At 38.4% G+C, this 23,871-nt stretch overlaps 1 protein-coding gene across 1 annotated transcript in view; it reads right to left on the reverse strand.

The window, feature by feature from the left end:
- Positions 1-1,525: 1,525 nt before the first annotated feature.
- The window catches only part of LOC128068204 (plasma membrane ascorbate-dependent reductase CYBRD1), a 32,616-nt gene continuing 10,270 nt past the window's right edge, over positions 1,526-23,871 (reverse strand). The window contains exons 2-4 of the mRNA XM_052661308.1: positions 18,987-19,195; positions 5,769-5,923; positions 1,526-5,213 (exon numbers count right to left, since the gene is read on the reverse strand). Coding sequence (XP_052517268.1) covers positions 4,913-5,213; positions 5,769-5,923; positions 18,987-19,195 — 665 coding nt within the window. The 3' untranslated portion in view covers positions 1,526-4,912. The remainder of the gene's footprint in view (positions 5,214-5,768; positions 5,924-18,986; positions 19,196-23,871) is intronic.

Here is a 23,871-nt window from a genome sequence, read left to right on the forward strand (position 1 = left end):
ATGGCTCTATCGCATAATAGGACATTCCCAATTATAGTGTTATTACACCTACACGACATAAAATACCATTAACATTTCCCAGGAGACAAAAAGTAGGTGAAAAAGACTAAATGAGCAATTAAGATTCAATGAATATTGACACTGCTCAGTTACTAATTATCTTTTGTTGTGTGGAAAAAAAAAATCCAACCATTCATCCATAATGAATTATGTGTTTTCCCAAAGATTGTGTGTGTGCTCAGTTGGTCAGTCATGTCCGAACTCTTTGTGACCCCATGGATTATAGCCCACCTGGCTCCTCTGTTTATGGGATCCTCTGGGCAAGAATACGGGAATAGATTGCCATTTCCTCCTCCAGGGAATCTTCCCAACCCAGGGATCAAACCTGTGTCTTTTGTGTCTCCTGCATTAGGAGGCAGGTTCTTTACCACTAGTGCCACCTGGGAAGGCTTTCTTGAGAATAAGTTACTATTAATACAGAGTTCTGTAATAACTAGCAGTTTCATTATTTTTTAAAATATTTGTTTATTTGACTGAGCCAGGGGTCTTAGTAGGGCCAAGCGGGATCTGTAGTTGTGAAATGTGAGATCTAGTTTCCTGATCGAGGATTAAACCCAAGCACCCCCACATTGGGCGCGTGGAGTCTTAGCCACTGGAAGTCTTTTTCTAACTTACACTGCGTCTGCTTTGACTGCCTAAATTTTGGTTCCCTTCTATACTACAGAGTATGGTGCCAGCTTAGATGCTATATGGAGGAAACCACCATGACAGTTTTGAAAGAGTCTCTGATCCTTCTGGCAATATAAAGGTATGGTACTCAGAGTGCATGGTTTAGAGAAATCTGACAGCATTTTCAATAATAAACAAACTGTCGACTAAAAAATTAGTTTACAGCCTGAAAGCAGAGAGTGTTTTATTCGGTGGGAAAAGCTTAGGACTTCAAGTCTGGGAGACAGGATCTCAGGTAGACCTGAGAGACTGCTCCGAGGAGGAGGGAGTCAGTTTGTAACAAAGTGGGCAGGCAGTTTGAACATCAAAGATTATTGTTAAGTAAGGAAAACCAGATAGCAAGGTAAGGAATTTAGCATTCTTCTATGTATGGGAAGAAGCAAGAGTCTGGGATTTTTTAAGTCATTCCTTTCATATGCATCTCAGCTATCTGGGCCAGCATCGGTATCTGTTTTTTGACTTCTCACTTTCCCCCTCCTCCCACTCCCACCCAGCTCCTTGGCAATCACCACAGGGGGCATGGTGGCAGTGCTGGATTGCAGGTATTTTATTTTTTTTCCCTTTGGGAGACTTCATTCACATTTGGAGGCCCGAAATCACTGATGGCTGTTACATCCTTGTTTACTGATATTCCATTTCACAAAACTTAAAAAAAATTCTTCCCAATTGAAAAACTAACAAAAAAACCTGGGAAAGAGACTTTCAGAACAATGTCTACAACACCAATAATATACACAAATAGCTTCCAAAATAACTTTTATTACTATATAAAAACAAGAAAAAAATAGATGCGTATTTTTCTACAAAATTATAAAATATTCAGGCTATTTAACATTTTTGCATAAATGTATTGAGATTAAAAAGATAGATTTAAACAGAGAAATACTTTCCACTTAGAGTTTTCAGGTACTTTGTAGAGGATAAAGAAGTTTTCATTCTTCCATACTTTACTATGTGTAGCCCGAAGACATAGCAGTTACAGTTTTCTGTCAGAGTTATCTAAAAGAGGACATACAAAGATAAAAATTCCATCATGCTGCAATAAAATTAGCAAAAAGCTTTACTTCAGGCTTTCAACTTTGGCAGTTGCGGTCAATCAGTTTTGCACTGGAATTTCCAACTCAGCAGGGAAAGAGCCTAATTAAAAGCAAGACATCCTCTTTATTTTGTCCTTTAGAAACAAAAATCACTTGTCAGTATTCCTTAAAAAGTGCAATTACCTCCTCTGTCATTTGATCATAAGATCTGAGATACTGTTTCTAACCCACACAGCTTAAATGAAACCAGGAGAGGAAAGGGAGGAAGGTACTTTGGAGGGTGGATTTAGTTTGACACAATGAGCACAGGAATCTGTACACTTTTGATAACATTAATTCAAAAAGTATAATCGTCTGAGTTTCTCAATAAATGCTTCGAGACAAAAGGCTTTAGTGTTGATTTAGATGCGTGTTAAAATATAGCTTTTTTCCCTGAAATTAGATTATGGGGTAAGGCAAGCCAGACAATCTCTGTAGATGATATAAGCTATAATTATTTGGGAAGATTTCAATCACTGTTTTGGAATTGACACCTAAGGCTTTCTTCTCCCGTGTTCTTTTTGTGGACTTTTTAATGAGATATTTTGGGGGGCTATGCTTTAGGTAGGAAATACCAGCTTTATGAAAGATAAAGGTATAATTATCATTAGAATAAAAGGTCCATTAAAAGAACCTCAAACAGAAAGATTTTCTAGATATATTTTACTGTGCATTGTTTTCACAAAGGTTGAGAAAGAAAGAAAAGAAGTTCCTATAATATCTGTAAGATGAACCTCACATTAGCCCACAAGAGGATAAAATAAAGGGCTGAGATGAGGAGTGCTCCAATACTTCTCAATGGGGCAGCACAGTCGAGTGCCAAACCCGTAATTAACTTTTCATTGATAACCTCTTTCCTGGCCTGTATGAAAATGGAATGGCAGCTTCAATCCTTGGGGTGGTCATTAACCCCTTGCCCCCCAAAATACCTGGAATTTTGTGCACCTCTATGTAATGAAACATCCATTTACCAAAATATGTTTCTGTGTGACAATTCCTCCTTCCACTTAGGACCCAAACTGCAGCAGGCTCTACTTCTACTGAATGTACGTGCATATTGCATACATACATCCCAGGCACTGGGCTGGGCACTGGGGATCCCGATGACTATTCCCAAAATTTTGGAAAGAGAATGAAGAAGACAACAGTGTTTTGGCAAGCGACTCAAATGATGATCATCAAACTTCAGGGATGTGATGGAGAGTAGCTCGCACTCAGTCCATGGGCATAATTACCAGTTACCCGAAAAGGAAATTCACTAAACACCAAAAATGTTAAGTTTTCTTGGTAGAAACAGTTTAAAATTGCAGGGAAACAAATAATCAACCCTCAGATAAAATGCATTGTTTCAGCATAGGCACCACTGTAGGTTTTAAGACAGGCCAGAGCCTAGACAGAGATCTCATGTATGAAAACCATCATCTCTGAGTCTTAATTCACTACTGAGAACCCAAAACACAAGATACCCCCTAGAATTCCACCCAATCAGGAAGGACCCTAGCTTTTGCCTCCAGGGAAGGGCAGACCATGAAGTTCATCTCTCCTACCTCCAAACCCAAAGCTATTTAGCAGCTAAGATTCTGAAGATCTGAAATGATAATTGATGAACTTTGAAAGCTACAGATGTTCTTGCCTAAACCTCTCTTCATTACCAAGACATAATTTTAAGATCAAAGGAGCATCAAGGTAAGCCACGGCTTGTTGGCAGTGGCAGGGTGCCCATGGTGAATCTCCAGGTAAGGGTAGGCCCTCTTTCTTGTTTATTTGAGGAATCTGCCTTGTAAACAGAGCCAGAAGGTAAATTTTAAAAACTCTACTGCATCCCACCAAATGAGGCTTATCCAAGGGTGGGTCAAAACAGGTGTAAGTTAGCATGGGCTTCCCTAGTGGCTCAGAGAGTAAAGAATCCACCTGCAATGCAGAAGATCTGGGTTTGCTCCCTGGGTTGGAAAGATCCTCTGGAGAAAGAATTGGCAACCCACACCAGGATTCTTGCCTGGAGAACCCCATGGACAGAGAAGCCAGGCAGGGACTGGGGTCGCAGAGACATGACTGGGCGACTTAGGATGCATGCATGAAGACAACAACATAGTGAATCATGGACTGACCTGAGGTGCCAAAATGCCAGTTTTGGAGTCTCAGTTTCACTACTCATTAGCTGTGTGACCTTGAGGCAGGTTACTAAACTCTCTCAGATCTCTCATCCATAAAATGAAGATTTAAATGGTGCCTACTGCAAAAGTTATATCTGGGGACTGAATGAGCTAAGATTTATAAAGTGCTTAGGATAGTACTGGCACTTAGTAAGTTCCATGTTTAAAAACACCAGAAACTTGGGGGACAGTGCTCTTTGAGGTTTGTAGAGCAGTTTATACTGCTTATGTATCCAGGTATATTCTCATCATAATTAGGTTTGGAATCTGGATCATAAAGTACACCAAACCCAAGGAAGCCTTGGGATTAAGTCAATTTGGAAAAACTTCTAGGTCCGACCAGAGGAGACCTTCAGCAACCTATAGTCCTGTCACTGCTCCAAAGTGCCCGAAAATAAACCCTGGTCTCCAGGGCCAGTCTAAGGACCAGCTGCGGAGGGAGCAAAGGGCAGCTACGGGGAAAAGGGAGCCAGTTCCTTTCCTACATTTTTTTCTGGGCTCTAGTCATGATACCTGTGTGGCATTAACTCTGTCCCAGATATTCATGATCTGATTCCAAAATTTTATAACTGGATTCCCAGAATAAACAGAAAATGACTACATGATAAGAGGCCAGGGAAGCTGCCAGTTTATCAGATTTACCAACTGTAGAGACATTTTGATCATTTGTTCTATGCAAGGCACTGTGCCAAATGCTTTGGTCCTCAATGAGAAAAAGGTAATATAAGCACAATTCATATCTACTGTTATTAATATTTACATTGATCATCTCCCTTTCAATTTGGGCAAGTTCATAAGCCTCAGTCAATATAAACACTTTCAAGACACCCTATTTTCTGATTAGAATAAATATTGACTCTGTGGACCTCAATCATCTCATGGGTAAATAGGAGAAGCTAAACTGGAGAGCTAGTTTTTTAAACTGGAGTTATATGGCTACATTGCTACCCCACTTTACATGGTGGATCTCTGTCCAGCCTCATCAAGGGTGATGTTTCTTTTCCTTGCTGCCGCTTCATTGTTTAACTCCGAATCTGATTTGTCCACGTTGCCAAAGTTCATTGCCATGGAACTTTCCACTCCCTCTGGAGCACCTCCGTTTGGCTGAAGAAGGACAGAATTCGGTTCTTTAGGACGTTTCCATTGTGGTCTGGTGACTATCCAAAAAATGAGAGCCCCAAACACCAGAATCAGAAGGCCAAGGGTGTTTGTGAAAACACCTTCTGGTGGCAATGAACTGTATGAAGGACTTTTCCTACAAAGAGAGAGTATGTCCAGTTACAAACAGGGTGATACAGCAACATGCCAAACAGTCTTGAATTTATTTGCTCAAAAGGCACACTGGTACAGTGTGTGTACATTCAGCATAAGTTCCCTTAAAGCTTGATATTAAGAAATTCATATAATTCACTCAGTGGATTAGTACAAAACTGTTAGAAATTTCATAAAGTATGAAAATAATATAGCATCTAAAACATTTGTACCACTGAAAATCAAAAAAAGGATGATACAAAAATGTAGGTATATCATAATTACAGTTAATATAAAAACATGTATATCAAAACAATTGAAAGGCATGTATAACTTCAAAGGTTGCTTTGTAAGAGTGGTACAATTTGTTGGACTGCTTGGTTGTTCTTTCAAGCATTATTAATGCTATATTACATGCATAACACATTTTTTAAAATAAGTATTTAAATTTTTTATTTTTACCATTTAAAAAATTTTCTCACATTTATATTTGTCCAATGAACAAGTATTTACTATTTTGTAGCTGAAGAATTGCAGTTATCAAAACTATGAAACTTACAGGGCAAAAATCAGTTTCTCAGTCAATCCCATAAGTACAGTTGCGATCACTGTTCCAAAGATGAAAAGTCCGGAATAAACGTGTATGGGCATGAGAAGCGCTCGGAGAGAAAGTGGGGCCCAAGGAAGCAGAAAGACAAAAAAACCTAGGAGAAGCTAAACATCAAAAAATTCAGAGGTTATCAACTGTAAGTTTTAACTGTTTTAAAATTATTGTTAGAGAAGCAATATGTGCACAACGAGAAAACATTTCATTTAGAACCAGGTTTCCCCATTCTAGTTCCACTCAAAAGTGACACCTACTATGACTTTCTCAAGCATCTTTTCATAAAATTTCTATGACTAAACAAGCATACGTGTGTGGGTGTTTAAAGAGAAAGTGAGTCAGACACAGAAAACAAACTTGGGGTTACCAAAGGTTAAAGGGTGGGGAGGAATAAATTAAGAGGATGGGATTAAAACATACTCCCTACTATACATAAGACAGATAACCAAAAAGGACCTATTGTACAGCACAGGGAATTATAGTCAATATCTTGTAATAACCTAAAATGGAAAGGATCTTAAAAAGAATGTGTGCGTGTGCACTTGTGCGCACGCGCGTCTCCCCAGGTGGCCCTAGTGGTAAAAAACCCGCTTGCCAATATAGGAGATGTAAGGGATGTGGGTTTGATCGCAGGGTCAGGAAGATTCCCCTGGAGAAGGGCATGGCAACCCGCTCTAGTATTCTTGCATGGAGAATTCCATGGACAGAAGAGCCTGGCAGGCTACAGTCCCTAGGGTCGCAGAGAGCTGGACACAACTGAAGTGACTTAGCACAGCACAGCACATGTATGTATGTGTGTGTGTGTGTGTGTGTGTGTACACACACACATATATATTTACATATAACTGAGTCATCTTGCTTTATACCTGAAACTAACACAACACTGTAAATCAACTAGATTTCAATAAAAAAATTTTTAGAGAGACTGAGAAAGAGGGAGTTTTTAAAAATGTAAGTGGGGTTTTATTGTACATATTTGTTCTGCATATTGCTTTTTTCTCTTAACAGTATATCTTGCAGATCTTTTCATATCAACTCATGTTTAAGTTTATTCTTTTTAATGGCTAATATTTTAAGACTAACAAATTATTCAGTTCCTTATTAACGGACATTTCTGTTTCCAGTTTTTTGTGGCCATTAATAAGGCTACAGTGAACATTCTGATACTTAATTGTTCTTATCAGTCTCCGTAAGATTGCCAAGTAGGAAGGGAAGTAAAAGATTTTTAGGTCACTAAATCTAAGTACAATAGGACACATTTTGTCAGTACAACCTAAAGAAAGCTATGTGGAAAAAACATGACAATTCTTTTTTTTAACAAGGAAGAAATGAATTCTGCAGAAAATTCTCTCCATCTCCTCAATAATTAAATCCTTACTGGGATATTTCTTTGCAGTGAAGACAATAAGATTCATACAGAAACTGAAGTCTGTAATGCTTTGACTGTTTAGTTGTCCCACACTCCTGCCCATTAAGGAATCACTTCTCCTCCAGAAAATAAAGCTGACTTAATGACCACTGAGTTTAGAGGGGTATTTTTTTTTTCAGTATCTCTTTGGGATCTACCACCCTAACAAAACAACCATGAGAAGGGAGGAGAACGAGAAGAAACACTAGCATCACTGTTCATTTTTCCTGACTGAGGTCAAAGGGGGATAGAGAGGAATGAAAACAGAAGGGGTTTGATGCCCTAAAACACATTTAGAATCAGCATAAAGGCAATAGTAATGAATGGAAAGTAACTGAAGATGCACTTTATAGGCTGGTTTGCGTATTTTATTTTTCATTAACATCACAAATGCCTGAATATATTAGAAATGCAGAGAGCCCTCCTTGGTGGTTCAGAGTGTTCCTAATCGTCCTTCAGTGCTCTTTAGTGATTGATTCTTTTAGTATTGATATCAAACGGCAGGCATCCTAATGTATAGGTTGTACTTTCTATACAAAAATGGGGCTCAGGTGAGTGACTGCCAAGGATTTAGAACAAATATATTTCTATGAGTAAGTCACACTATCTTTGCTGTGACTAATCCACGGAAATATATATTTTTCCATATTCCTATTCTCCTGCCTCTTCTGAAATTCCTAGGATTCTTATTGTTTTGAATGATTCTTACTGTTTTCTCTTATTTCTCTCAGGATTTATCTTGTGTGTCTCTTATAATCCCATAAAGCTCAGTGATATAAGTAGATGGGACATCAGACTTACAGGACTCCAGGGTGATTTCGCTCTCCTAAGTCTTACTTTTGCTATGAAAACATTTTTTTCAACATCAAGTTATTTTTAAAAAGAAAGGAAAAAAAATTACAGGATGCTTATCTTTTATTAAGTGTTCCAAACTATGCAAATTTATAACATAAAGATTTATAGTTTATATTAATCATTCTTTATTTCCTTTGATTTCTAAGCATGTCTCTTTGGGCCCATGCTTGTCTTGTGGAACACTGTATCCCCCACAAGCTAGACAGGTATACAATGCATAATAGGTATTTAATTCTGTTGAAAAATGGATAAGTGTTTTTCAACAGAGTTAAATGGGGTCCTGTAAGCAAATTTCTGATGTCCCATCTACTTATACCATTGAGCTTTATGGGATAATAAGAGACACACAAGATAAATCCTGAAAGAAATAAGAGAAAACAGGAAGAATCATTCAAAACAATAAGAATCTTAGGAATCTCAGACGAGGGAGGAGAATAGGAATATGGAAAAAATATATTTCCATGGGTAAGTCATGAATAAAATTTCAATGACATAAAATGATATTCTCAACCATGAAGGTGTTAATGACCTATAGCTGAAATGAAAAATGCCATCTTCAGGTTGCAAAGGAGCCTACCGCGAAGCTTCCAGTTTTAATAATAACAGTTGACTTCTGTCATTCTAGTATGCAAAAAGCCCTAGGCTGAGCCTTTCGATGCATTATTTATCCTTGGTTCCTACGATGTTGTGAAGGATGTATGAAAGCCTTAATTTCTAAGTGAGCAAACTAAGCCCAGAAAAGTTCAATAACAAGTCCAAAGGTCACAAATTACAAATGAATGAACCTGATTCAAACTGAGGTCTTCCGGATTCCAAGTCCTGTGTTCATAAATACTACCAGCTCTCTGCATATAGGCAAGGAAAAAGTCAGGGACCACATTTTCTCCTGCTAAACAGAAGTTATAAAGTTGTGATGTGACATTTCTGAGAAGTCTAGTTAGTACACAGATAAAACAATAAGAGGTAAGAATCTGAATATTTCAGAGAGCAAAAGAGAATCTTGAAACAATTAAAAATGTTTCAATTTGCTCAAGTTTAATATTAGAAGATCTATTGATGTAATTGACTATATTAACAGATTAAAGAGGAAAAACTGAAATCACATCTCAACATACAAAAAAAAAAATCACATAAAATTCTACATTCATTCATGATTTCAGGTCTTCCCTGGTGGCTCAGATGGTAAAGAATCTGCCTGCAATGTGGGAGACCTGGGTTCAATCCGTGGATTGGGAAGATCCCCTGCAGAAAGGAATCACTACCCACTCCAGCATTGTGGCCTGGAGAATTCCATAGACTGTATAGTCCATGGGGTTGCTAAGACTCAGACGTGACTGAGTGAATTTCACTTTCATGATTTCAAAAGAAAAACAAAACCAATTCACAAACTGGAATAAGAGAAAATGTGAAGCATCTGTACTGAAGAGTGAAATGTTAGAAGTATCCTCTTCAAAAAAAGAACAGTTAAAGATTCTTTTTTTTTTTTTTTAAAGATTCTTATCTCTACCTCTATTTTATACCCTGTAAATAATTCTATATACTTCTATGTGCTTCAACAGGCTCCCCTGGCGGCTCAGTTGTAAAGAGTCTGCCTGCCAATGCAGGAGATGTGAGTTTGATCCCTGGATCAGGAAGATCCCCTGGAGAAGGAGAAGGAAATCCACGCCAGTATTCTCACCTGGAAAATCCCATGGACTACAGTCCATAGGGTCGCAAAAGAGTTGGACACAACTTAATGACTAAATGACAACAAAAATATACTTTAATACTTCTACACTCTTCAATTCCACTGGCTTGGATGCAGACAAAAAGAGACAAAACTGGCAGTGCAGATAAATGGCAAAGATAGGGACAATTCAATAAATGGGCTGGGGAAAGAGTTTATCAATATGGAGGAAAAATGAAGTTAGTAACAATATCACATCATGAACTAAGTTAATTCTAGATGAACTAAGTACTTCATATCAAAGACAAAACTTTAATATTCTTAATAGAAAACATAAAAGAAATTAATATTTCCAATAATATTATTGTAATGTAACCTCTTGGCTATTCATAGGTTTTTGTCTTTGACCAACTGTTCTCAAATCTTAGTGTGTATCTGAGTCACTTGCAGGGACTATGAAAGCACATATTGCTGGGCCCACCCACCTTCCCCCTCCCCCACCCTCCATCGTTAGTTTCTGATTTAGGAGGTCTGGAGTAGAACATGAGAAATGGTTTGTTTTGACCTCAGAGTACAGAAGGATTTCATAAACAAGTCATCAAAACCAAACAAAATATGATAACCTTAAAGGAAAAGATGATCAATTTGTTTTATTAAAATTAAGAAGTTCTATTCATCAAAAAATGCTGAGAAAAGAGAAAACACAAGCCTCAATGCTTGAAGAATTATATAATACATACAAATGAAAAGGAATTTGACACAGAATGCCTACAAATCTTTAAGAGAAAGGAAAACAAACTCATTGTTTAAATGCACAAAAGACACAAACAGGTATCTTTTTTTAGAGGTGAACCATGAGTAACCAGTGAAATAAACAAGAAAATCACAAGACATCATTTTATATCCACCAGTTTGGCAATATTTAAAAAGTCTGAAGAGGATGCATGTTGGCAACAATGTGCCATATGTGAACTCTTATTTGCAGCTAACAGCCACAAAATTGGAAACACTTTGGAAAACAAGTTGACACTATTTTAGACTGAGTATACCACTGCTATTTTAAGAATAGGCCAGAGAAACCTTTGCATATGAGGGCCAAGAGATGTGTATGTGAATGTTCAATTCAGCATTGTCAGAAACAGAAGAAAACTCAAAATCATCTAAAAGTGTAATAGCAGAATAGATAAGTAAATGTGGGGCCTATTTATGCAGCAGAATACAAAAGTAGAAATGATTAAACTACAGCTAGAGGAATCAATATAGTTGAATTGATAGAATTTAAAAAATTGTAACTGAATACTTATGATACTGTTTCTTAAAAAAATAAAAAATACACATGAAACAACATATTGTTCGGGAATTTACAGCATGTGGTAAAATTACAAAGAAAAACAGGAATGAGAAAAACCTTCTGGAGAATGGTTACCTGTAGGAGTTGGGATAGATAGAAAGATGTGGGATCAAGTTGGGGGTGGGGGAGAGGGGTTCTATGTTTTCTAAATTAAGGTGGATGGTGGAATTATGAGTTAACTTTGTTATGACTCATAACTTCTACACACACACATACACACACTGGCTTGTTTTGTTTTGTTTTTTAATCTCCTAGAGGCTAGATGTCACAAGTAGAAAAAAAATGCCTACAACTTGAAATGCTTTGTGCAATTCATAGACAAACACAGGAAGCATGAAGACTTTTCAGCTTATTTTGGTTGTATTGCCTTGTTGTTAGTTCCCTTTCTTTGCTCTTTTCATTTATTGAAACAGCCTGGACCCTGGCTTCATTTGGCAGGTAAATCTTGACTTTGTAAAGTGGTTAAACCAAAGTTCAAGATCGCTAAGGTAATCTCTTGACAATCTCTCCCATGCTCTTCATACTCTGTGGTAGGTTTGTTTCCTGAGTTGGCCTTGGGAAGAATGCAAACTGACCTCACAAACTCGGATGAATAGTCTGCACACAATTATACTTTGCAATTGAAGTGCACAACAGTTGGCAGCTGTGCAAGTGAGCAGCAAGCAGGCTGCTGTAGCTGCTCCAAGAGGGTGGGACTTCCTGTTCTCCACCTACAAGTGGCAGCTCAGAGAAGCTCCACTTACAGAGTTCATCCTGATTCACGGAGAAAATAGTTTTCCTTTTTACTTCTAACTTAATCTAACAGAGGCACATCTCTGTCAAAGCATGTTTTCATGGTTCATGAATTTTTACAACTAAGAATAGGGAGGAATCTTTGTAAATTTTAATCAGAAAGAGGCTTGAAAGTGAAAGTGAAGTCACATCAGACTCTTTGCAACCCCATGGACTATAGCCTACCAGGCTCCTCTGTCCATGGGATTTTCCAGGCAAGAGTTCTGGAGTGGGCTGCCATTTCCTTCTCTAGGGGGTCTTCCCAACCCCAGGCATCTTACCCAGGTCTCCTGCATTGCAGACAGACGCTTTACCATCTGAGCCACCAGGGAAGCCTAAGAAAGAGGCTTAGCTCCTATCAAAAGTGAAGAAAGCAAGCTTAGAATTGGTTTCTTTCCATGGGGATAGGAAATATTCTTTCGTTTAATTTCTTCCTGAGAACAGTTGGGTGATCTCTTCTGTCACTTCTTCAGGGAAGCCAGGCAAGTAACTTAAAAACAGCTTGGATGCAATAAGCGAATAAAGTTGGAATGTAGTCATCTGTCCCAGAAATGGAATAGGAAGGAAATGGTTCATCTGGTTTCCAAACAAACAACCAGAAGTTACCACACATGACATGAATGTTCACAACCTGATTTGAGGGGACACTGTCTGCTTATTTAGTTTTAAAACTTGTGTATATATGATCTTTTGTGACATGTGATTTACTTATATTTTAAGACAAAAGAGCCACAAGTTCAAGCAAGAAAAACAAGATGCATTTAAAAATTTAATATCCTCCCCCAGAACAAAGAATTCCCCAACAACCCCACAATGGTATTCTGGTATATTCTCCCATAACTTTCTTTACCCATCTACACATAAAATGCTTTTTTCCCTTTCTTTCCTCCCCCCTTCTCAAATGACACTTTACTATACACATTATTCTTCAGTATTTTTTTACATTGAAGAACAAATAGGAGATGCAAGAGATGCCGGGTTCAATCCCAGGGTCAGGAAGACCCCCTGGAGAAGGAAATGGCAACCCACTCCAGTATTCTTGCCTGGAGAATCCCATGGACAGAGGAGCCTAGCAGGCTACAGTCAGTCCATGGGGTCACAAAGAGATACAACTGAGCATGCACACGTATCACACAGTAGACAGAACGACCTTCTTTGTAGTAGCTGTGTCATATTCAACAGATTTGCCACAAGTTCTTACTGATGGTCATTTAGTTTGCTTCCCATTTCCTGCAAGCACCGCTGCACTAAAAATCCTTTTGAGAGTTCCTTTTGTGACAGCTTTTTATTTCTGATCTCCCCAAATGTGGGACTGCTAAGTTAAAGAGTAAGTATATATTTTACAGGGCTTCCCTTGTAGCTCAGTCGGTAAAGAATTTGCCTGCAGTGCAGGAGACCCGGGTTTGATCCCTAGTTTGGGAAGATCCCCTGGAGAAGGAAATGGCAACCCACTCCAGTATCCTTGCCTGGAAAATCTCATGGACAGAGGAACCTGGTGTATTGCAGTCCATGGGGTTGCAAAGAGTCAGGCACGACTGAGCGACTAACACACAACACACATATTTGTTACAATGTTGTGTAAGAGTAAGTATATATATATATATTTTTTAAGAATAATAGATATTGACAAACTACTTCCCTAATTTGGTGGCAATTCACTTTTCCATGAGCAGTGTTGGAGAGCACCCTTACCTCATCTCTATGCCAGCAATGGATATCATTATTGTTCTATTTCATGGGGGGACAATGATATTTTATTGTTATTTTAACTTACATTTCCCTAATTTCTTAGTGAGGTTGGACATTTTCTCATATGCTCATTGGTGATTTAATTCCTTCTTATCTGAACTGTCTGTTCAAATCTTTTGTTCAGAGTTCTGTTAGGTTGACTTTTTAATTATTCATTTTTAGGAGTTGTTTTGTATATTAAACACATTAACCCTTAACACATGACAAGATTATTCCCCATATCTCCTTGAGCAGTTCTGGCCAACTTTATCATCTTTGGTCACATATACAGTCAGTCCTCTATAGCCCCAGGTTCAGAATCCATAAGTTCCACCAACCACAGATTAAAAAAATGTTCAGAAAAATAACTGCAGAAAGTTCCAAAAAGCAAAGCTTGAATTTGCCATAGACCAGGAAGTATTTATATAGGATTTACACTGTATTCACATAGCATTTACATTGTATTAGGTATTATAAGTAATCTACAGATGATTTAAAGTGTATGGGAGAATGCATATAGGTTATACGCAAATGTGTGCTTAGTCAGTCAGTCGAGTCTGACTCTTTGCAACTCCATGGACTGTAGCCTGCCAGGCTCCTCTGTCCATGGGGATTCTCCAGGCAAGAATACTGGAGTGGGTTGCCATGCCCTCCTGCAAGGGATCTTCCCGACCTAGGGATCGAACCCAGGTCTTCCTCATTGCAGGCTGATTCTTTACCATCTGAGCCACCAGGGAAGTCCTATATGCAAATACCACACCCATTTATACAAGAAGCTTGAGCATCTTTGGAATTTGGTATCTGAGAGGGTCCTGGAACCAATCCCCCAAAGATACTAAGAGATGAAAATAATTTAAAAAAAAATTTATGTAGCCATATATGTCTTTCTCTTCCTTCTAGATTTCTTGTCAACCTTATAGCCTCCCCTACCTCAGTATTATACAGATTACATGCTTTTTAATTTTCTTTTTCTCTTTTGTTTGATTTTAGATTTTTTTATATCCATATCTTTAATCTATTGTATCTAGAATCTTTTTTTTCTTTTATGTGATGTACATAGTCTTTTGTTTGGTTTCCTTCAAATGGGCAGCCAGCTATGACAACATTGATTAAATAAGCATTCTTTCCCTGGTAAATTAAAATACTATAATGTCATAGAAAAAGTTATTATATATACTGTCTGTCCTTTGCGTTCTCACCATGAATATATTTTGTTTATTCCTGTGGGAATACATTGTTTTGAATAACGCTGGTCTACCTGCACTTCTTCAAAATTTTCTTGTTATCCTTGGGTACTTATTCTTTTGCATAAAGTTTAAAACTCCCATTGGGTTTAAAATTGTAATAAATAAAAATACAGTTGAAGAGGGAATAATGTTTCTATATTAATTTTTCTCTCTCAGTAGCATGGTATTCCTCTCTTCATACCATATTTTCTGTTTTTCGGTAAAATTTTATAGTACTGCACTGTAAGATTTACAGGATTGTACTTCCTATATTCCTAGTATGGGAAAAAGTTATTGGATTCTGTTGGCTATCTTTTATCCAGATACATTTCCAAATTCTTTCATAATTTAGTCATCTCTTGGATTTCTAGGTAGTCATATGATCTGAAAACAAGGAAAAAGGTCACACATTTTCTATTAATGTATTTTTTTCATTAGCTGTACATTAGCTAAAACCTCTAAAATGAAATTGAACACAAAGGTTGCAAACATCAGTGTTTTATTTATTTAATGGAAATGTCTTCAGTATTTCAGAGTTTAAGCTTAAGTTTGCTGTTGGATGTTGGTAAAGGTGTTCATTACTAAAGCTGCCTCCTTAGATATGAAGTATGCAGTACACAACAGGGCCACGTCGAAGAGGAGCTTGTTTCTGCTCAGTGTACTGGATTGGTTTAAAGTATTAGTTCCTTGTAGGTCAAAGTATAAAACAATCTGGAACTAATGTCTTTTTTAAATGATAGATTTCAAATGACCTTACCAATTGCTTATAATGTTATTGGTCTGCTTAGGTTTTCTAATTCCTCTTGGGTCAAACTGTTAGTTTATATGTGGCAAGAAAATAATCATTTTTTCTTTAAGATTTTTAAAATATTACCATATTATTAAAATTTAATAAACTGTCCTAATTTTAAAATATTATTTGTATCTGTGATTATATTTTTTAAATCCTAAACGGTGTGTATATTATGCTTTTTCTCAGTCAGATTTGCAGTGGTTTATCTATTTTTATCCTGGGCTTCCCAGGTGGTGCTAGTGGTAAAGAACACACCTACCAATGCAGTAGACATGGAGATATGGGTTCAGTCCCTGGGTTGGGGAGATCCCCTGGAGGAGGACATGGCAACCCACTCCAGTATTCTTGCCTAGAGAACACAATGGACAGGGAAGCCTGGTGGGCTACAGTCCATAGTCGCGAAGAGCTGGACACAACTGAAGCAATTTGCACGCATGCACATTTATTTTATTCTACTTGTTTTAAAGAACCAGCTTTTCATTTTATCTATAATTTCTATTTTTTTTAAAATTTATGGTTCTGATAGGCTAAATCATGCCCTTTCCCAAAGACGTCTACAACTTAATCTCTGCAAGCTGTGAATACATTGTGCTACACAGCAAAAGACACTTTCCTGACGTAACTAAGGTTATAGATGCTTCTGATTGGGGGAAAACCCTGGATTATACGGGCAGCCCAGTCTAAACACACAAACCCTTTCAAAAGCAGAGAACTTTGGCTGGAGGAAGAAGAGATGAAGAGGAGAAAGAGGGAGAAGTCAGAGAGATTCCAAGCCAGCTTGACGGAGGCGGGCCATGTGCAAGGAACAGAGAAGCTAAGAACAACCCTGAGCTAATAGCCAGCGAGAGACTGGGACCTCAGGCTTACAAGCACGAGGAATTAGATTCTGCCAGCAACCTGAACTATTCTGTAAGTCGATTCTACCCTAGAGTCTTTCTATAAAAGCCCAGGCCAGCAAACACCTTGACTTTGGCCTTGTGAGACCCTGAGCAGAGAAACCAGCCAAGCCAACATGGATTTCTGATGTACAGAACCTGTGAGGTAATATATTTGTGTTGTTTTAAGCCCCCATGTTTGTGGTAAATTGTTATGGCAACAACAGAAAATAATACAATTGTTCACAGAATTTTTTTGGATGGGAGGGAGGGGGTCTTTACTAGTCCTTGTATATTTTGCTGTCCTTTTTTAATTTTCTTTTTTTCCCTTCTTGTTTTACTGAGATATAATCAATCTTTTATTTTAAGTGAATACTTCATTTATATATTTTAAGTTTTTCTTTCCCATAAATAAACACATTTAAGCCTACATTCCTCTGAGAACCATTTTATCTCAGACTCCAAAATTTTAGAATAAATATTCTCTTTTTTGCTAATTCCTATATATTTCTTGCTGCTGCTGCTAAGTCACTTCAGTCATGTTCAACTCTGTGAGACCCCATAGACGGCAGCCCACCAGGCTCCCTCGTCCCTGGGATTCTCCAGGCAAGAATACTGGAGTGGGTTGCCATTGCCTTCTCCAATATATATTTCTTAATCTTACATATTAAGATATAGAGCACAGCATAAAATTGGTTTTCAGAAATTCCAGCTTAAAAGATCTATTGTAAGAAACTTTGTTTTCATTTTAAAAGCTTTTTATTGTTATATAAGAAATGCGTGTATATTTAGAAGATACGTAAAGTGAAAAGAAAAATAATCAACTAGAATCCAGCCACCTAGAGATCATCAGCATTAACATTCTGATACATCTTTGCAAGCGCTCAGAGAATGCTTTGGCATATAACTAACTTAGTAAAGGCATTTCATCTAATCCATTTTAACTTTATACTCAGAACCACAGAACCCTCTCCCAGAGCAGCTACACGGAGTGGGGTGGGTGGTTTCCATTCTGCTCCTCAGAGACACAGCCCTCCACTGAGGACGCTCACACACAGGTGACGGATGATGGGGATGTTGCGGAGGCAGCAGGACCAAGTAGGGAGGGCTCAGGATCGGCAAGACCAGGACCTGAGTCCTAGCTCTGCCACCTGTTCTTCCTCAGTGGCCGTAAAGGCTATCTCACTTAAGGGATCACAGGAGGTGAGCAGGATGCTATCCGCTAAATGCGCAGAGTGCTATCTGCAGAATGGGCTCTGGCTCTCCTTTACTGTGTTCTGGTGTGGCCCACAGGAGGTGAGGCAAAGTGAGGGGAACAAAGAGCTGAAAGGAGAACGGCGAGCTGAGAAAGTCCCAGAAAGATGCTAGTAGGCCAAGGAGACACCCAAAGCAACTGGGGGATGTCCCCTGCTCGTACCATCCTACTCTGAAGGCAAAGGGCCCACTGGCTGCAGCAGAGGAGGACACTGTCTCCCAGATGAGAACACTGAGGGAAAATCAACTTTGAGGGCAGGCGATCTGGGCTCGGCTCAGTCATCCAGTATGGGACCAGGAAGATCATGTTTGATGCAGGATTTTCCCTGTGCTCCCTCTTGTCTGGCACTTTCAATCCCCTGATCCTTATCTCCTGGTGTGCTAATCCAAATTAAATAATTAATAGTGTCCATATAGCTATCAACTTCTATTTAGTTAAAATTAAAGAAGACTTAAGGCTTTAAAATCCTTACTTTAAGAAGAAAAATTACAAATAAATGTCTTCTAAGAGATCCCTATTTAAAGAGGTCATACATTCATATATTCTAAGATATGCCTTGAGGTTTTACAAAGTCACTCCCGTTTCTTCTCCTATACCCACAGGAAAGTAAGTTCACAATGATGTCCCAATCAGGAGCTGGATATATGTACTAAGGAAGGGAAATGAATTGACATAGTTTACAAAGATTTTTCAACAAAATGGTTAACACCAAAAACTTTAAAAATTAACCTATACTTCTGTGCCCTTGAACAGCCAAATTCCTATCTCACTTAAAAATAGTGCTCTCAAGAGTATGTGTTTTTAATAAATAAAGACATTTAATAAGTGGAATGAAAATAAAACAATCACTGAGCCTTCAAAATCTAACAAAGATGTAAAAATTCATCTCTTTACTCGTAAACTTGGAAAATAGAAATGACAGGGAATGTAGGAAAGAAATATAGAGCTCTTGCCTGTGCTAGTTCAACCAGCACAGGGAATTTAAAGTGCAAACAATGGCAGCCTAGAAATGATGAGATGGCACTTTCTCAACATACATATGTCCATATTTAAAACCTCACACTCATGCTCATAACTGAATTCTGGTGCCCCCTTAAGGGAAAATACTTATAATGGAAACAAACTGAATGATGACGAGTGGAAATGAAATGATTTCCAAGAAACTATGAATGAACAGAAAACATTGACAGTATCTGAACTGTTTTACTTTTTGCATCTTGTTTAGAAATGCACTGAGATACTGACCTGTAAGACGTAGAGAATGACAGCTGTCAGTCCAACCCAGCTGTGCAGACTGTACATATTGGGGATCTTCTTGGCATTGTGGAAATCAAAAACAGCCACCAGAGAGATAATTGCTAGAATGGCAGCAACAGTGTTTAGCCCCGCATGGATGGATTTCATCAGGAGCTTGCTGCATTTCCAGGTCCATGGCAGTCTGTATACAATGATGGCTGAAGAGAGAAGGAGACAGAATGTCGTGTTGCTGTTCTTTTAACCAACACGAGATGAACATTTTGATGCAGTGAACACTCCTATGAAACCCTTTTCTGTTAACTTCTGCTTCTCCTCTCTTCCCTGCCTCTCAGTGGTTCCTTCTTGAGCCCTTTGCTGGCATCTTCTTTACTCCCAACTTATGAATGAGCCTTGATGCCTCTCAGGCTCAGTCTCAGGATTTTTTCCTCTCTCTGTGGGTGATCTCATTCAGCCTCTCACTAAAATGCTACCTCCGTGGTCGGGACTCCAAAATTCTCATCTCCAGCCCAGAACTTGCTTCTGAACACCAGACCTACATATTCCAATGGCTTCTTGACATCGCCACATAGATGCCTCTCAAATATCTCAAACTCAACATGTCCAAAACTAAATTCTTAATCTTATGGTCTGGTTTCTTCATATAAGTGCCTTAATTTGACAAGAAAAAGACAGGCTAAAGAACAGAAAAAAATAAGTGCAAAGATTTAAATAGATGAAAGAGTATATCTAAGCATTTCATAAAAGAGTATATCCAAGTGACTAGTAAACATAATAAAGATATCAACAGAGAAATGAGAATACCTCTATCACACGTCTGAATGGCTGAACACAGAAAATACTGAGTACCAGAGAGGCTATGAAACAGCAAAAACTCTCATGCTCTGCTGCTGAGAGTTTAAATGAGAACAAACACTTGGGAAAACTAGCAGTATCTACCTAAGCTAAACTTATGCATACCTTTTGTTGTTATTTAGTTGCTAAGTCATGTCTAACTCTTTTGCAACCCCATGGACGGTAGCCCACCAGGCTCCCCTGTCCATGGGATTTCTCAGGCAACAATACTGGAGTAGGTTGCCATTTCTTTCTCCAGGGAATCTTCCCAACCTAGGGATCAAACCCATGTCTCCTGCATTGACAGGTGGATTCTTTACCACTGAGCCATTATGATCTATTAATTCTACTCCTGGGCATATGCCCCAAAGAAATATATACATATGTTCATCAAAAGACATGTATTAAGAGTAGTATTATAGCACTATTTGTTGTGGCCAAAACCTGGGAAATTCCCTAATGTTCATCATTAAGAGAATGAATAAATAAATTGTGATATATCCATACCGTGGCATGAATGATTTAAAACTAGAACTTCACCCAATGATATGGATCAACCTATAATGTCAATGTCAAGAAACTAGACATAAACAAATATAGACTGTATGATTCAATTGATATGAAATATAAAAACAGGCAACACTCATCTTTGCAATAAGAAAAATCAAGACAGGTACTTCTCTGGCAATTTAGTGGTTAAGACTTCATGCTTCCAATGTAAGGGACATGGGTTTGATTCCTGGTCAGGGAACTAAGACCCCAGGTGGCCAAAACCTAATTAATTAATTGCCAGATACATTTAAAAAATTGAAAAGAAAAGAGAGTGGCTGCCCTTGTGAAGAAAGCGTATAGCAACTGGAAAGGAATGCACAAGGGATTTCTGGGCTCCCGCTAATAATCTGATTTTCAACCTACGTGCTGGTTACACAGGTAATCAATCACTGAAGGAAGATGCATTAAGCTATACATTTATACATATGCTTTTCTGCATGTAGAGTAAACTTCAGCAAAAAGTTTCTTGAAAAGCTTTTTCTTAGTGTCCTGGCTTAATCAATAGATTATATGGCCACCCTATCCAGCATGCAATTAATTTTGTTCAGAAGGCAATATCCTGCCCCAACCTACCCTCATCCCACTCCTTATGTTCATTTCAGGGAAATTTTAAATGTCTGGAAATGTATGGCAGGTTGCAAAGTTTAAAGAATACTCTCTTGGAAAATGGGTTCCATTATATTAGCAATGGGTCACACAAATTTCTTAATTCCAGAAAAGCAGCAGCAGCAGAAGCTGCTGCCTTTTCCCTTCAAAGACATTTATATTTTGAGTATAAGAAACTTAATTGGATCATAAAATGTAAAAGATTATCCTGTTAATTTTCAGGTAGAAACACAAAAAACCTACAAACATATTAATAGATGTGAATTCAGCCACTTTAAAGCTCTCAGCACAAGATGTCAATCTTCCTATTCTTCGGTTCCATTCTAACACTTGAGAGGCAGGCATCACAGTTAGGACAGACTCCTTTTATCTAATCCAAATTCTGAAGGTTGACCACCTACTCATTTTAGTTCATATATGGCTATCTTATAAATGTTGATTGATTATATCAATATTTTCTTGAGGAGATAGAAACTTTGCAGGTAATTATTTCTGTAGTCAATAAATCTTTTCAAACCATTTAATACAATACCTTAAGGTATATGTTCAAGGGGTGCTTTGCCCTGTAGCTTCCAGGATCCTAGTTCCCCAACCAGGGATTGAACCCAGGCCTGACAGTGAAAGCACCAAGTCCTGGCCACTGGTCCACCAGGGAATTCCCAAAAGGTATGCTTTTAAAAGCTAGTTCAGGCTTTCACTGTTGTGGCCCAGGTTCAATCCTTGGTCAAGGAACTGAGATCCCACAAGCTGTATGGCGTGGCCAAAAAAAAATAAATGAAATTAAAAAAATAAAAGCTAGTTCAACACCCTTTATCATCCCTACTTCAATGTCTTTGAGGGCAGAAATATGACAGCACACACACACACATGAAACCCTGAGCCCTTGCAAGGTAGTAGGCACCATACTAAGTGCTTTACTTGTTTACATTATAATGATCAACTCAACTCTGTGAGGAAGGCATAGTTACTATTACCACTACACAGAGGAGGAAGTGGAGGCACAGAGAGGTGTGTAGTTTGCTCAATATCACTGTTTTTAAATTAATATCATTGTTATCACCATCATCATCATCGTCCCCATCATCATATCCTCCAGGCACCACCCAGGGGAAGGACGTTTAGACTGCAGGACTTGAATGGATGCATCCATATGCATAAAGGAAACACTCAGGATGTTTCCCTGAAAAGCAAATTATGAGCCATGAATCACGACAGCTTTTCCTCCCTAATCTGGGTCATATTATACCCAAAATTTCCAAAATCAAAACTAAGCTCAGATGTTTGAAATCAGGAATAGTTCTCAAGGCTGAGGAGAGTTCAAGGGTTACCGGGGGGATTCTGGGGTGCCTGGAATGTTGTTTCATGATGCTAGCATGAGTGTGCTCACGTGATGAAAACACGTTCCTTATGATTTAGGTACTTTTCTGCATGTACGTGGCTCTTGAACAAAAGTACCTTAAAAATGTCCAAAATTCAAAGACAACTATGTTCCCAGTAAAGAACTTTCACTTCTCAATACTGCAAGAACCCCAGAAAAATGTGTCAAATTTTTCACAAAACTGAGTCTACCCTCTTTGAGTGTCAAAACTTGATTTTTAAACTTTTCACATTTACTCAAATGTTTTTCTAGTTGGTTGCCCACTAGCTTTCCTTTTCTAGCAATAGCATGAATGGAACACAATCTAATCTTTTATTGATGGATGGGGTTATCAGTAAAACATACTGTCCTATTACTGTGAAGCAGGAGAGGTACTTACCTCTGATCCAAGTGGGCCCAGATAATTATGTTTTTGTTTTCTCTAGTCCTTGAGTCTAGTTCTAGAATTTTCTATTCTCTTTTAGGGGCTTCCCTGGTGGCTCAGAGGTTAAAGCGTCTGCTCTTGCCCAGGTTAGGGTGCCTGCCTCCAACCTCTCCTCTCATCAACCTGCACTATCTATTATTCCTACCAGCTTTAAGTTATAGTTGATAAATTTTTAGGATGGCAAAACTCTTTTAACATCTGTTAAATATGGATGGTGAGTACATGGGGATCTGTTATATTAGTTTCTGTATGGTTGAGAGAGTTCATGAATAAAATTTCTGTAAGCCTGCTAACCTAACAGGCAATTAGTCTCACCTCTAAGTAGGGAGCTCATGGAAACCTCAGTGGCTCTCTCGTAGGAGGGAAACACGGAGTTCTCAGCACCTGTCCTGGTGATAGAGAAGTTCTGCAGGGTAGCTGACTAAGTTTCAAACGCTCTCTGGATAAATGGAGGATAACTCCAAAGTGATGCATTTGCATAATGTGTTTACGTGCCTTTTAAAATGCATAAATAACCCAAATACAGTGGACTTCAGGGGAAAGGGCAACCTTAACAAATCCACCACATTTCTTCAATAAGAAGCTTTTTTCAACAGCAGTAAAAACTGCCTGTAGAGTGGAATTTAAATATTTCTTGCTTCTCTGGCTTGGCACTTACCTAGACACCATTCCTGAGGTTCAGTGAGAAGGAAGAAAAAGTTTTCAGAAGTCCATGAGGAGGGGAAATACTATCAAACAGCTACTTGTGACTGAAACAAGGGTTTTCTGTTACAGGCCTAAGATGGCAAAACCATTTGGGGCAAGAAAAGGAGGGGACACATGAACACATGTATGTGAAAAATACGTTTGAAATTTTTTCTTAACTTTAAACTTTTTATTTTGTATTGGGATATAGCTAATTAACAATGCTGTGCTAGTTTCAGGTGAACAGTGAAGGGACTCAGACATACATATACATGTATCCATTCTCCCCCAAACCCCCCTCCCACCCAGGCTGGCTGATGGTGGAACATGCCGTTGTGATAAACTTGAAAAGGAAGGAGGGAAGGCAGGCAGGCAAGAAGGGAGGGAGGGAGGAAGAC

This window comes from Budorcas taxicolor, chromosome 2 (genome assembly GCF_023091745.1).
Source record: "Budorcas taxicolor isolate Tak-1 chromosome 2, Takin1.1, whole genome shotgun sequence".
Lineage (NCBI taxonomy): Eukaryota > Metazoa > Chordata > Mammalia > Artiodactyla > Bovidae > Budorcas > Budorcas taxicolor.